This window comes from Amphiprion ocellaris, chromosome 14, assembly GCF_022539595.1.
Source record: "Amphiprion ocellaris isolate individual 3 ecotype Okinawa chromosome 14, ASM2253959v1, whole genome shotgun sequence".
Lineage (NCBI taxonomy): Eukaryota > Metazoa > Chordata > Actinopteri > Pomacentridae > Amphiprion > Amphiprion ocellaris.
In genome coordinates, this window is record NC_072779.1 from 33,591,788 (window position 1) to 33,608,119 (window position 16,332).

The window sequence follows — 16,332 nt, forward strand, 5'->3', positions numbered from 1 at the left end:
GAAAGAAGGGGGAGAAAAACCTACATTTAGGTGAAAACTTCTTATTTTAGGCATCATTCCATCTTTTAACAGGAAATTGTGGCAACCAACATCATTAGGATTTTAACAATGCTACCACAAAGAAAGATGAAATAAATAAATAAAAAGATCTATATATTTATATCAGTATAAATATAAACAAACAAACAAACAAATAAATGATAATCTTAATAATACCATTCTTGTAACAACACAGCTGACCGTTGCTATTTACTCCACTCTATAAAAAATTCTTGGAACAAAAAATATACAAATAGAAATAAATGGGCATATTGTTCTAACTGCGTTATCACCAAACATTGCTGGAATGTTTTCAGAGAATGTGATCACACTTTTAGAAAGAAAACAAACAAATAAACAACAATAAACCTCCAACTAAAGACATTGTTAGAACATTAAACAGTCATATCTTCAGGCAGGCCCGCTGGTCTCCGGGGTTTTATTCTGAAAGTCCCGACCGGATGTGCGTCGGGTCCCGGTTTTCCGGTGTGCCGCTTTAAATCTCTCTCCGGTCTGCGCCGCTCTCAGTCGAACTTGTCTCCGCTCGGAGCCATGAGGCGGAAGGAGAAGCGGCTGCTGCAGCTGGCCGGGCTGCTCATCGCGGCTCTGCTCTTCCTGCCCAACGTCGGTCTGTGGTCCCTGTACCGGGACCGGGTCTTCGACAACTCGCCGGACCCCGTGGAAGGACTCCCTCCGCTCCAGGTAGGACGAGCTCGGTTCTCATCTGCACGTGTGCGTTTAATGGAACGGATGAAATGTGGCTTTAATTAAGAAGTAAAAGAACCGGAGACAAAGAAATCACTTTAAACGGGTCTGAAGGTCCAGAATTCAGCACCACGGACAGCTGCTCCGGGTTCAGAACCACGGACAGCTCCAGGACCTCATTACTGCAGGACCTGGAGGGAAACTGCAGTAAAGAAACCCGGAAATACACTTTATTTTAACATTATATCGCTTTATTTTAATTAGATGTCACTCTGCAAACAGTTAAAGCAGCAAAAAGTTGGATTTTTGCCTGAAATTTGCTGCAGTTTGCAAAGAAATTCTCATTTTTCTTGATCATAAGGAACACTTTCATTCAGGAATCATGCTTTGGTTCATACTAAAGTCCATCAGCATGTAACATCTGGCTTTTAGCATAAGAAACAACTGATTATTACAGATTTTTAGCGAATTTGCAGTAAAGAAAAATGGAAATATGCAGTTTTTTTAACATTATGTTGACATATTTGTAACTGGATGTTACTGTGCAAACACTTAAAGTAGGAATTAACTGAAGATGGTAAAAAAAAAGTTTTAAATTTTGTCTTGAGACTTGCAAAGAAATTCTCATTTTTCTTCATTATTAGCAGCAGTTTACTTAAAGGATCATGCTTTAGTTCATACTAAAGCATGTAGCTTTTGACTTCTAACATCAGAGACAACACATTATTACTGATTTTTAGTGAAGCTGCAGCATAGAATCCAGTAAATATGCAATTTTTAATATTATATCGCATTATTTTTAATCAGATATTGTGCAAACAATTAAAACAGGAACTGAGACATTGAAGGTGGCAAAAAGTTGGATTTTCTCATGAGATTTGCTGCATATTGCAAAGAAATTCTCATTTTTCTTAGTCATTAGCAACATTTTAATTAAAACATCATACTTTAGTTCATATTACAGCCCTCCAGTATGCAGCATCTGGCTGCTACCATCAGAAACAACAGATTATTACTGATTTTTAGTGAAACTGCAGTAAAGAAACCAGGAAATACACACAATATTTTAACATTATATTGCTTTATTTGAATTTTGCAAACAGTTAAATCAGGAACTGGGACACTGAAGGTGTCAAAAAGTTGGATTTTCTCCTGAGATTTTCTGTGCTTTGCAAACAAATCACTTTTCATTAAAGGATCATGCTTTAGTTCATATTACAGCCTTCCAGCATGTTGAATCAGGCTTTTACCTTCAGAAATAACTGATTATTACTGATCTTTAGTGAAACTGCAGTAAAGAAACATGAAAATATGTAGTTTTTAAAAAACATTGAATTGCTTTATTTTGATTGGATGTCATTTTGCAAACATTTAAGGTGAGAATTAGGACACTGAAGATGGCAAAAAAGTTGGATTTTCTCCTGAGATTTGCTGCGTTTAGCAAAGAAATTCTTGTTTTTCATTAAGGAATCATGCTTTAGTTGATATAACTGCACTCCAGCATGTAGCATCTGGCTGCTAACATCAGAAACAACAGATTATTACAGATTTTTAGTGAAACTGCAGTAAGAAAGGAAGAAATGCACTTTATTTTAGCATTATATTGCTTTGTTTTAATAGGATGTCATTGTGCAAACAGTTAAAGCAGGAATTAAGACACTGAAGGAGGCAACAAAGTTGGATTTTCTGCCGAGATTTGCTGCATTTTGCAGACATTCCTATCTTTTTGTTAAAGGATCACGCTTTGCTTCATATTACAGCCTCCCAGCATGTAGCATCTGGAAGAAACATGGAGAAACATGGGGTTTTTTGCTTTATATTGTTTTGTTTTATTTGGATGTCATTGTGCAAACAGTTAAAGCAGGAATTAAGACACTGAAGGTGTCAAAAAAGTTGGACTTTCATGCTGTGGTTTGAACCATAGTCCTCTAGCATTTAGCATCTGGCTGCTAACATCAGAAACAACTGATCATTTCTGATTAATATTTGGAATTTCTGCTAATCTGACATAAAGAATAATAGATACCAGCTAACACATGCTATTAGATCACAAAATGATGCCTTTAAACCGCTTAAAGCAGCAAATCGTCAAACTTCTGACAATCTTTTGGTATTTCAAATTAACTAATTTGGGTTTTAGATGAATTTAGAAGAACGAGTGGCTTTTAAAATGGGTAAAATGCATGTTTTTAACTGGTATTAAACTGTTTATGATGCATGTACAAGAAAAGCTGCACATCCACGATTAAAGCATGAAACCATCGACTTTCCACTGAAAATGAAGGAATTAAACGAGATCCTGCAGTAAAACTATCACGCTGCTCGCTGATTTATGTGCAGATTCAGGCGTTAGCAGCTGGAATTAATGCGTGTGGTGTTATTACGTTCAGACAGTCATAACTTTCCTCCTACTGACGCGTCCATCGATTACTCGGTTTCATTCTCGCCGTTTGAACCAAGGGAAGATGAGAGCGAGTGATTAGAATTGATCAAGTACTGACTGAACTGACAAATGTGTCTTCGCTGACCTGTTTTTTTTCTCAAGTTAACATCTAAACAGAGAAATGAAGCCGTTAGATTTGCCTATTTGCACGTTTGTTCGTGTTTTCTTGGAGAAATTTGCACCTTTGGAAGCAAATTAGTGGAAAATAGTTAGTGAAGGAGACTTTGATTTAATCTTTATCACATTTATTTTCAGTTTCAGTGTCTTAATATCTTTGTTTTGCAGAAATTTAAACCTGTTCCCTCTGTGAAGGAGCTCTCAGCTTCATTTTCCATCGTCTAGGGAGATCATTTAGCATCTCAAAGCTAAATTTGTCATATTTAGCTGCAGATACAGATGAAAACTGTTGTGTTTATATCATCAGATGCTGCCAGATGATGCTCTGCAGGGTTAATGTGGTGCAATATGTGATAATTTAGCATTTAATTAGCTTGAACGGGGAGTTTGGCTGGCAGCTGGCTCTAGTTTCTTTGTTTTTTTAGCGCTTTTATAAAGTTCTCTATGTATTAAAGCAGGGATGTCAAACTCATCTTAATTCAGTGGCCACATTCAGCCCAATTAGATCTCCAGTGGACTGAACCAGTAAAATCACAGCATAATAACCTATAAATAATGAAAAACACAAACTTTTCATTTGCTTTAGTGAAAAAAAAGTATATCCTGAAAAACTTACAGCTTACAGATCACAGTTTATCTACAAAGGCACAAAACATTTAGTCACAGGCATCTAGAACTGAATGAAATAGTATTTTTATTTTAAATGAGACAGAAAACAACAAAAATAAGACAAGATATTACAAAAATGAGACACAATCACAAAAGCGACAAACAGAATAACAAAAAATGAGACAAACGACACGAAAACAAAACAAAAAGAGAAACAAAAAATTAGACAAAAAAGTTACAAAGCGACAAAAAAATGGACAAATGACAAAACTGAGACAAAAAATAACAAAAGCGTGAAACAAGACAACAAAAATTATACACAAAACGATGAATAAAGCAAAACAGAATGATAAAAAATGAGATAAAAACACAAGCGAGACAAAAAGGAAACACAAAATGACTAAAACAAGAAACTAAACCACAAAAACATGAGACAAACGATAAAAGTCAGATAAAAAAGCAACAAAAACAAGACAAAATATTACAAAAATTAGACTCAAAACAACAAAAGAACAATGAACAATGTAGTATTTTACTTTATGATCAAAACAACTTGTCTCAAAATTATTTTAAAGTACAGTTTTACTAATTTAAAATTTGCAGTTAATGTCTTCTCTGTAATTTCTACATTTTGAGGGCCGGATTGGACCTTCTGGAGGGCTGGTTTTTGGCCCGCGGGCCGTATGTTGGACACCCCTGTATTAAAGCTTGCAGCAGAGTCTGAGGAGTATTTCCTCCAATAAAAGCTGAGCCTCCCGTCACGCCGTTGAAAGCAGCATTTCTTCTTGTTTCTTCCTTGTTGTAAACTTTTAATGGCAGAAGACAAATGGAAGAAAAGACAAATAAGGGGAAGAGGAAGGAAGGATGTGAGCAGCGTCTGTGTTGTGTGTCTGAATGCTCCCTGTGGGCTGTTATGGCTTCACTGAAGTAGATAAAAATCAATACTCTAATCCCATTCTGGCTTTTTCCCACATACGTCTTGTTAGAGACATTTGTAGCCGATATTTTCTTCCCCCTTGTTGGTTTCTGTCGGCTGCTCTCGTGGACGAGGCGACGCTTGAAGATCAGAGCGGATTAAACCCAGTTTCACTCACAGAATATAAAGGAGCTCCGTTCATGTCATGCATATTGTGTTTTTTTTTTTTTTTTTAAAGATTTATTTATTTAGAGGAGTTTTTTGTCTCGTTTGCAGTTATATTGTGGCACCTTTCCACATCCACATTGCTGCAGTTTGCCCCTGAAGCGAATCGGCTCGAAGGATTTTGTAATTTTGTCTGTAGAAGCAACCAAACATGGACTGAAACTTCTCCAGAGGACTCCTCCACTGGGTTCAGCTTTCAGATCAGTTTCTCTGCAGCCCTGAAACTCCACAAACACTCCAGACTGTTTAGCTTTTTACTGTGGAGGCAACAGCTGGAGACCTTTCATAACCAGCTGCAGCTCTGCAGGGCTGGAGTGTTTTATTTTAGGAGGGTTTTTTGCATATTTTTTCTGCAGTTTTTGTCTGAACATAGAGCAGATGAGGGCATTAAAGCAGGACTAGATAAAGTTCATAATGCATGTAAAAAGGATTCAGACGAGAAAAAAAAAGTCTTTGAAGTGGAAGTGTGAAAGTCGTTTTCTTCACTGGGTTGATTATGTTAATGAGGAGGGTGATGGTGAGATGGCGGAAGATGTTTTTCAGCCTGAAACATACATTTTTTAGTGGAATAGTCATTTAAAAGCAGTGTGGTAACGAGTTAAGGTTGTAGAGAGCATGGCTTATCTCATACTGAAGGCAAGTTTTGTTGTGAAGTTTTTGTTTATTCTAAAATTTCCTTCATTTAAGTCTCTTAAAAAGATCTTAACTGATGATGAAGAGAAATGTGATGAGGACAAAATGCATAAATGATGCTCCAGATCTGACTCTAAATCTTTGGAGGAAGAACTTCTGTCAAGAATCCACCTGTTGATCCTTTTTCTGGCGCTCTTTCTGAGTTTCCATTTTATTATTACACTGAAAATATTTGCTTTTGATATGAGGAAAGAGCCAAAAAAATCTGCCTTTGCTCCCTGTAATTTGAAAACTAAAATGAAATTGGGATAACACCAGTATTGGAGGAAAAGAAAGAAGGAAGGAATGTCTTGTCTCTGGCTTTGTACACTCAGAAAAACAGACTTGGGTTCATAAATATTTGGGCATTGACACAATTTTCAGCATTTCAGCTCTGTACACTACCACAATGGATTTGAAACAATCAAGATCTGCTTTAAGAGCAGACTTTCAGCTTTAATTTGAGGGTTTTTACATCCAAATCAGGCGAACGGTGGAGGAACTACAACAACTGGCTGCTCAGCTGTACCTCATCAGTAAAGCATGGTGGTGGTAGTATCATCACCTCATCAGTGAAGCATGGTGGTGGTAGTATCATCACCTCATCAGTGAAGCATGGTGGTGGTAGTATCATCACCTCATCAGTGAAGCATGGTGGTGGTAGTATCATCACCTCATCAGTGAAGCATGGTGGTGGTAGTATCATCACCTCATCAGTGAAGCATGGTGGTGGTAGTATCATCACCTCATCAGTGAAGCATGGTGGTGGTAGTATCATCACCTCATCAGTGAAGCATGGTGGTGGTAGTATCATCACCTCATCAGTAAAGCATGGTGGTGGTAGTATCATTACCTCATCAGTGAAACATGGTGGTGGTAGTATCATCACCTCATCGGTGAAACATGGTGGTGGTAGTATCATCGCCTCATCAGTGAAGCATGGTGGTGGTAGTATCATCACCTCATCAGTAAAGCATGGTGGTGGTAGTATCATTACCTCATCAGTGAAGCATGGTGGTGGTAGTATCATCGCCTCATCAGTGAAGCATGGTGGTGGTAGTATCATCACCTCATTGGTGAAGCATGGTGGTGGTAGTATCATCACCTCATCGGTGAAACATGGTGGTGGTAGTATCATCGCCTCATCAGTGAAGCATGGTGGTGGTAGTATCATCACCTCATCGGTGAAACATGGTGGTGGTAGTATCATCACCTCATCAGTGAAGCATGGTGGTGGTAGTATCATTACCTCATCAGTGAAGCATGGTGGTGGTAGTATCATGGCCATGGATATTAAAGGAAGAAAAATTTGAGTTTGTAGGATGAATTGGTGGCAGTAGCACTTAAAAACACACATTCAGAAGACAGTTTAGGGCAACATTTGACTAATTTATTATGATTCAGCTCAAGAGGAAATATAGAAACCAACATAAACCTTGCGATGTATCTGAAAGCTCCAGAGCAGCAACTAAACTGAGCCTGAGCTGTGATTTCTCCAAGGTCTTTAACTGTAAAAGACAGATTTTCCAAACATGCAAGCTGTCAGTCGTATTGTAATCTTGAATTCCTGTTGTTTTCTTCATGTGATGTGAAAAATCTGAAGTTACTTGTGCAGTTAGAACTTTTTGCAACCTCAGAAGTAGTTTTAGTTTAAAAAATACTTTTTTTCCCACAGGGACGTAAAACTCAGCTTCATGTCAAAGCTCGGTGTCCTTCTGAAGTCCAACCTGTATCTGACTGTCAGCTTTGTGACGTGAAGCTTCTGTCACGTCGCAGCATTTAACAGCTGAAGTTCAGCGTTTCTGTGGCGTTATTCCCCTCAGACATGATAATAAGCAGCTTATTTGAACAGCTCATGTGGGTTTGGACTGGAGCCAGTAGAGGCTGTGATCCCAGCAGCGTAAATTAGCAAGAACCCCACAGCAGGTCCATCACTGAGCTCAGGGCACTTTTTCATGTAATGTGTGTGTTACTTTTGGTTTTATGTGCAGAGTTATAGAAGTAGGAACCATAACAGCAACACAACAGGTGAAAACAACTTAGCTGTCAGTGTCCACAGGGTTGTACATCGACATGAGCTGAGAGGCTCCATGAACAAGGAAGTTCTTCCTCTAGAAGCAGAACCTTAAAGGTACTGATCACATGGACAAAGAAAAGACCTTCTGGAGGAAAGTTCTGTGGTCAGATGGAAGTAAAACTGAAGGTGAGGCCTTTAACCCCAAGAACACCAAACCTACCATCCAGCATGGAGGTGGCAGTATCATGCTCTGGGGCTTTCGAGAAGAGCTTCTGGACTGGTTTCAAACTGTATGTTGGACTGGTTCTGGACATTCTTGGGACTGGTTTATGTTTGGTTTCAGTCTTAGTTCTCCTGGTTTTGGATGTGATTTAAAGTTGGTTTAGGATTTATTTCACTCTGGATCTGGTCCTGGATGAGGACTGGTTGCAGACTGTCTAGGGCGGGTCTTGGACTTTTTTTAAATAGTGTTTTAGGTTGGGTTTTGGTTCCGATTTTGTACTGTTTTTTTTGACTTTTTAGCACTGGTTTAGGGCTAGTTTCAGACTGTCTTGGGTGGATTTTGGACTTTTTTAAATAGTAGTTTAGATTTGGTTTTGAAACCCATTTTGTACTGTTTTTTGAAATTTTAAGACTGGTTTCAGACTGTTTCTAAAACTGGTTTCAGTTTTGGTTTTGGACTGGTTCCAGACTGTATTCTGACTGGTTCTGAACATTCTTTTGGACTGGTTTCGGTTTGATGTTGGTCCTGGTTTTAGACTTTTTAAGGACTATTTTAGGACTGGTTTCAGACTGTCTTAGGTGGGTCTTAGTCTTTTCTTAACCCCAAGAACACCAAACCTACCATCAAGCATGGTGGTGGCAGCATCATGCTCTGTGGAACTGGAGCTTTACACAAAGTAATGGAATAATGAAGAAGGAGGATCACCTCCACGTTCTTCAGGAAAACCTAAAACCATCAGCACATTGGACACAGTTGGATGTTTCAACCAGACAATGAGCCCAAACACACATCAGACATGGTAAAGAAATGGTTCCATCAGGCTAGAATGAAAGTTTTAGACCCAAGGTTCTGACTGATAACTTCACTGAAAACCTGTGGACTGATGGAGGAACAAATCTGTGTCTGAAAACTAACAATTTTACTTAAAATGAGCCAATTCTGTCCAGAGGAATCAAAGATAAAGCAGAAGATTGAAACCAAGAGAACCTAGTTGAGGTGAAAATGGCCATTAAAGGACATTTAAACAAATATTAGAATTACTGAATGTATATTTTTGACCCAGAAGATGTAGTTATATTTCCAGAAGACCTTTAATAAATCTATAAAAGAGTGTATTTATAGGAGTCACTGGAAACTCAAGCCCATCATGATATACATGGTCTTTACGAGTGGATGTAAACTTTTATCACAGCCAGGTTGACCTCATAGAATCATTTTATAACCATAACTGCAGGATGCAACCTCATCTTTTTGGTACATTTAAGAGAAAAGATGCTAGATGTGACTTCTCCCTTTAGAGTTTTGCTGACAACGAAGAACAAACAGACTAAAAAAAACCCTGCAGATTGTGAAGTTGCTTGAAGTTTCCTGGTGATGGCGGCGGGAGGGAAAGAAGCTTTGAAGCCGGTTCCTCTTAACAAGTTCTTAAAAACCAAAAACACTGTCTCACAGCAGCAGTGTTTGCAGATTCTTTATCAGCATCCTTAGCGACATTAAGGGTGGTTTAAATTCCGATATCTCCATGTTTTCCAGCTGTATCTGCCGGTGAGTTTTAATAATATCCTCTAAGCTGTTTGGGAGACACTGAACTCGACTGTTAGCGGGCGATAGCTGTTAGCTGGAGGTGTTCACAGCAGTTTGAGTGTTGTTTCTGTTTTATTTGGGCAAATACACAGCTGAGTGTGTATTTGCCAGCTCTTAGTGTGTACTTTCATACAAACCGTGCACGGTGAAAAGCAGAGAAACTCTCCTGAGGTTGTTGAACATCCACTTCTGAAACCAGAGAATCAATCTGCCCATTTCAGGCTTTTCACCAGAATTCAGACGACTGGTTTCAGACTGTCTAGTGCAGGTCTTGGACTTTTTAAATAGTAGTTTAGGTTTGGTTTTGTCCTGATTTTATACTGGTTTTTGACTTTTTTTAGGACTGGTTTCAGACTGTATTCTGACTGGTTTTGAACTGTTTCTTGGACTGATTTGGATTTGATTTTGGTCCTGATTTTAGACCTTTTTAGAACTGGTTTAGGACTGGTTCCAGACTGTCTGAGACGGATCTTTTTTTAACCCCAAGAACACCAAACCTACCATCAAGCATGGAAGTGGCAGTATCATGCTCTGGGGCTTTCTAGAAGAGCTTCTGGACTGCTTTCAGACTGGATGTTGGACTGGTTCTGGACTTTCTTGGGGCTGGTTTATGTTTGGTTTCAGTCTTGGTTCTCCTGGTTGTGGATGTGATTTAAAGTTGGTTTAGGATTTATTTTACTCTGGATCTGGTCCTGAGTGAGGACTGGTTTAGGACTGTCTGGGGCAGGTCTTGGACCTGTTTTTAGGAGCAGACTAGGTTTGGTTTTGGTTCTCATTTTGTGCTGGTTTTTGACATTTTTAGGACTGCTTTCAGACTGTTTCTAAAACTGGTTTCAGTTTTGATTTTGGACTGGTTTCAGACTGTATTCTGACTGGTTCTGGACATTTTTTTGGACTGGTTTAGGTTTGATTTTGGCCCTGGTTTCAGACCTTTTTAGGACAGGTTTTAGACTGTCTTGGGTGGGCCTTTTTTTAACCCTAAGAACACCAAACTACCATCAAGCATGGTGGTGGCAGTATCATGCTCTGTGGAACTGGAGCTTTACACAAGAATAATGAAGAAGGAGGATCACCTCCACATTCTTCAGGAAAACCTAAAACCAGCAGCAGAAGGTTGATCTTGGACACAGCTGGATATTTCAACAAGACAAACGCACATGAAAAGCTGAACCTGCAAGCAGAGATTTGTCGTCATTTAGATGCAGGAGAATGACTGAAGTTGACAGCTGATGATGATCGATGGAAAAAAAGATGTTTTTCACGGAAGTTACACTTTAAGTTTGATTGGTTTTCATTGATTTTTATGCAAAAAAGCACCCAAAACTGCATATAATTGCAAAATTCCTGCCATTTTGCATTCTTGAGTTCCCATCTCCGTCTGTGATCTGATGAATGAAATCCCAAAGCCGTCATCTGGATTCACCTTGTTCTCCAACCAGCGGGCAGTTGAGACATTTTGTAAGTGTTCAGATTATAATCCATCAATCTCTGAGCAGAGAGCCAGAGTCTGCAGGAGGCCGAAGACTTGGCGAGTCGTCTGGTCCTCTCTCCGTCTCAGCAAGACTCTGGATAATGACTCTTTTTGGGAGATAATGGACTGTGCAGTGGCCTCGCTGTGCTGCTTTGATGGCTGGTTGGAGTGCTTCTCTGCAGGAGCTTCTGCCTGGAGCTTCTCAGCCTCCAGCTCATGTCTGCTTCAGACGTCTGGAGGGTTTAACATGTCTGTCACTGCAGAGTTTCTATGAGCTACTGCCCTGAAATAGCAGAAAGTTAGAACAGGCAGGATGACTGTTTGTTCTGTGTCTGCTGGATGTTTGCTAATATGTTAGTTTCAACGGCGCCATTCTGTAAAAAATCAATCAGAGTCTCCTCAGAATCAGATGATTTGCTGTCTACAGTAACTTTAGTATGTTTAATGAAGCCATGCAATGTTTTGTCTTCATACTGAGAATATTTTTGTACACAATTTGGAGTTACACATCCAAATTTATCACTTTTTAATGGGCTTTTTCCATTATTTCTGAGCTTCAGAACTTCATCAGTCCAGCAGATAGAACCATGACATTTAGGAGGAGAAACACATCTGAGTTCTGGTAAAAACTGACATCAGATCAGTTTTACAGCCATTCAGATGTCACAGTCTAAACACTAAATTTAGTTGTAGTTCATTTCTTCTATAGCCGACTTTTTGCATCAATATTATGGGATGTATCATCGTTTCATGTAGGGCTGGACCCGAATATCCGAATGTATCCCCCCCTCGCTCCGTTCTGTTACTTTCCGTCCGTCCATCCGTCCGTCCCCCACCGGACATTACTAACTGAATACTCGTTACGTCCCCCCGCCGTCGGATGTTACGAACTGAATACTCGTTACCTCCCCCCGCCGTCGGACGTTACGAACCGAACCGGATATTCGGATAGTCGTCATTAATCGATCTGAATATCCAGAGCCCAGAAACTGCTGTTCAGGCCTGCACTAGTCTCATGTCACAAAGAGACAAAACTGTCCCAAAGACACCTAAAACGATGAAAATATGACACTCAATGACAAAAACGAGACACAAAATCAGACAAAACAAAAAAAACGACAAAAATTGTCTAAATCTAGACATAAAATAAGAAAAATGACAGATAGAATCACACAAAACAAGACAAATGAGCCACGAAACATCAAAACACCGAACACAAAACAAGAAGAAACAAGATACTAAATGTCAAAATAGAGAAGCAAAATGACAAAAATGACCACAGTGAGAAAAACTGTCTCAAAGACAAACAAAACAACACAAAACTGATGCAAAATCACAGAACGGAGATAAAAATGACAAAGATGAGAACAAAACAAGATATAAAATGACCAGATCAGTTGTATATCCATCCAGGCGTCACAATCTAAACACTGAATCTGTTTTTTGTAGAACCAGTTTTAGCACCGATATCACAGGATATATCACAGTTACAACAACAAAACAGCACCACTCATAGAAACAGTCATTGATACCCTGGATGTCTTTCCTTTTTCTGAAAATTCACTGATAAAAAAAATAAAAATGCACATTTGAGAAAATTTCAAAGCTCATATCAGCGTGCAATGAAACCTGGTTAAACATGCTGATGTGAGGCACTTTTTTCCAACTAAACTTGTCCAGAATGACTCAAAAATTGTACGAAATGAGTCAAAATATATCAGAAGAAAACCAAAAATCTCCTAAAATGATCAGAAATGTCTAGTAAATTACTAATTTTTTGCCTAAAATGACCAAAAGTTGTCAAAAATGATCAAAATGTCTTTAGAAATGATCTATTTATTGTGTCTCTAATAGTTGTGACCAACCACCTACCAACATGCTGATATGAAAATTTACCCAGAATCACCTTTTTAAAGTTTTCTCTGGTGAATTATCAGTAACAGAAACACATCCAGGAAACCAGTGATTGTTTCTATGACTCTATGTCACAGACATTAAACTGTTCACACTAGAATCCATCCCATAATACTGATGATCACAGCTGGTTACAGAGAAAATGAACAGAAACCAGATTTACTGTTTAGATTGTGACACCTGGATGGATGTAAAAGCAATCTGGTCATTTTGAGTCTTGTTCTTCCTATTTTTTTGTCAGTTTTTTGTGGTTTTGTTTGTCTTTGGGACATTTTTTTCTGACTGTGGTCTTTTTGTTTGTCATTTTTTCACTTTGCTTCTTTCTTTTGATATTTACAGTCTCATTTCTCTTGTTTTTCTTGTTTTGTGTCTCGTTTTTGTCATTTAGTGTCACATTTTGATTGTTTTATATGTCTTTGGGACAACTTTGTCTCGTGACACAAAATTATGATACATCCCATAATATTGATGCTGGATAGATATAAAACTGATCTGATGTGAATTTTTACCAGAACTCAGATGTGTTTCTCCTCCTAAATGTCATGGTTCTATCTGCTGGACTGATGAAGTTCTGAGGCTCAGAAATGATGGAAAAAGTCCATTAAAAAGTGATAAATCTGGACCCACCTCTATGGACTTAAGGACCTGGAACTCTGGAAATATTCACAGGATGAAGGCAGAACTTTGTTTGGTTTCTTTGCATTTCTTTGCTGTTGTAGATAAAGTATGAGGTGATGTGAGGAGGTCAGATGTTCTACGTGTGGTGAAGGGATACTTCAGGGCTTTTGTGTTTTTCAGCTTTTTGTAGAGTTCTTCTTGCTCTTAGCTGCCAAGAAAGAAAAATAAAAGCTACTTTCTGCAACAACAACAAAGCATTTGAAGTGAGTCTTGTCACCAGTGATTGGGCAGGAAACAGGCTTGTTGGTGCAGGAGAAGAGTTTCATGCTGGCGGAGGAGGGAAGACGGATCCGGGTTCTCCGGCTCAGATTGACTCGTCTGTGAAGTGTTTGAGGTGAAACAGGAGAGGCAGGTAATTGTGTCTCTGGGGGTCTGTGATCTGACAAAACTAGAACGGAGGAAAAAAAGGAAAATGCTTCCTGTTCTGGCTCTCAGCAGGTGGAGAGGAAACCAAATTATTGACCCGACGTGGTTCTGATTCGTCCTGAATGTTCTCACACCAGACTGAGGAGTCCAACAGCAGACGTCCAGCGTTCCTTTAACAGCACAGACAGACAGAATCCATTACTAGAACCCTCTGAGAAAGCTCTGAAAGGTTCTACTAATATTTTCTTTTAGATATTTTCTTTTAGTTCCCACAATGTTCTTGTTAAAGGCAGGACAATTAGAGAGGTTCTAAAAAGGTTTGGCAATAAAATTCGTAGACCGTTATACTCTAATGTTCTCAAAACTGAATGTTGCACTGAGAATGTTCTTCCTTTGTTATCATGGAACACTGGGGGGAACATTCTAAAGATTCTACAACGTGTTCCTCAACAGCATCCCCAAAACATCCTCAGAACACTACAGCCAGAATGTTCCACCTTTGTTAATACATCAAAGTATAGGAATGTCTTATAAAGAACGTTCTGTCATCTGAGGTCTTGATAACATCTTGAAAACTGAGAACATCCTTCATTTGTTATCACTGTCAAAAGAACGTTCTCTCAACAAAAAGTCTAAATGTTTGACATATCACATTACAAGAACATTATAAAATGTTCTGAATGAAAAAACATTCTGTTATCTGAGAACTTTTTAAAAAAATATGTGTTTATAGAAGGTTCTTTTGTTGTCATGGAACATCATGAGAGAACATTTTTAAAAAAACAAAAACTCATCTGAGGTCTCTAAACATCTAGAAAACCTTTTTCTAAACATCGTTTTGAGAAGTCTTTCTCCGTTATCATAGAACATCATCTGTGTTCTTAAGAACATTCTCTGAATGTGGACATTAATACATTATATTAACTTTACAGGAACATTACTGGATATTCAAATAAAGCATTTGATGAAACATTTTCTTTAAAAAAATGATGAGAACTTGTGGGTAACATTATCCAGTGTTGTGGGAATGTTAGGGCTAGTTTTGACATCTTGTGCTTAAATGCTATTTAAAAACCACCAAAAAGCTCAGCAGAGTTCATTATTTTAACCAAAATATCCACATGTGGAGAACCTTTAGAGAACTTTGAGATGACTTGGAAGATTTTTCGACTTTTTTTAACGAGTAAATTTCTTCTGAGGACATGATGCAGAACTTTATACCAAAATTTAACAAAATTCATTCATGGATTTGCAACAGTAGAAGAAGGAGATTTTTGGTTTTCCTACAGGGACAATAAATCTGGGAATTTAATAAACCCAGTCCCATAAATGCACTATAATAACACAAAGTACCTCTTTTTTTTACTATTAACTGACATACTTAGAGGAATACAAACAACACTCCAATGGGATTTGGTCAACGACTTCCATCACCGCTGATAAAAACCTTGACGTTCTAACCGTTGACCTCCGGTGTTCAGCTGCTACTTTCACTGAGTGTAATTGGAAGTAAAAGTACACAGAGTCGCTGGCATTTAGTCCTGATGTGGCTGCCACATATTTCTCAGGAGGAAGGTTTTCTTTTCTCCCCGGTGCCGCGATAACGTCGACAGAAGAATAAAAAAGCGCCGCCGCGAAACCCGACGAGGCGAGTCTTAACGACGAAAGCGACACCTCGGAGGTTCGCGTGACATTTCCATCCACCGTGGCGATGCTTTATCTGGGGGCTCCGCAGACCTTTTCAAGTCTGCTCATGTGCAATGTGTCATTATTATTTTCTATAAAATGTGTAGCAGACATGTCAAGAATAAGATGTATGAGATAGATGGCAGATGTGAGTTTATGAGAGCATACAGTGTTGAATATTTCACCCATGCAGAACAATGAAAGGGAGGAAATGGACGCCTCAGAGCAGGTTAATGTGTTTTCAGTCTTGTCCTGTGGAGTTACTGGTATTATGTGAATTGTAACTGGTTTTAATGTGGTGTCAGATCAGTGGAGCGTTTCCATTTGTGAGCACTTTAAGTTTAGATTGAAAACAGTTGGAGGTCACTTTGTTTGCAACTTCTAACTGAAAACCACCAATGTTGTTCCCTCAAATGATAAAAACTGTTGCTAGCTAATTTCATCAGCCAATTAAGGCATCAATTTAGTCAGTCTCAGGTCCTTAAGGACGAAAATGTCCACAAAAACAAAAACAGTGCCAAGAAAACCCCATCATATACTAATATGCTTCACTTTTTAATGACTTCTGTCTTTTAATCTACATCAGTCTGGATCAAAACTACCAAATTTTCATTAGCTTTTAGGAGTTTAACCCTTTAAATGCCAGTTTATTTACAAGCTGTTGTTG

At 38.6% G+C, this 16,332-nt stretch overlaps 1 protein-coding gene across 1 annotated transcript in view; it reads left to right on the forward strand.

Moving 5' to 3' along the window:
* The first annotated feature begins 578 nt into the window (after window positions 1-578).
* Window positions 579-16,332, forward strand: part of LOC111584904 (polypeptide N-acetylgalactosaminyltransferase 10) — a 114,080-nt gene continuing 98,326 nt past the window's right edge. Inside the window, exon 1 of the mRNA XM_055016949.1 lies at window positions 579-741. Coding sequence (XP_054872924.1) covers window positions 592-741 — 150 coding nt within the window. The 5' untranslated portion in view covers window positions 579-591. The remainder of the gene's footprint in view (window positions 742-16,332) is intronic.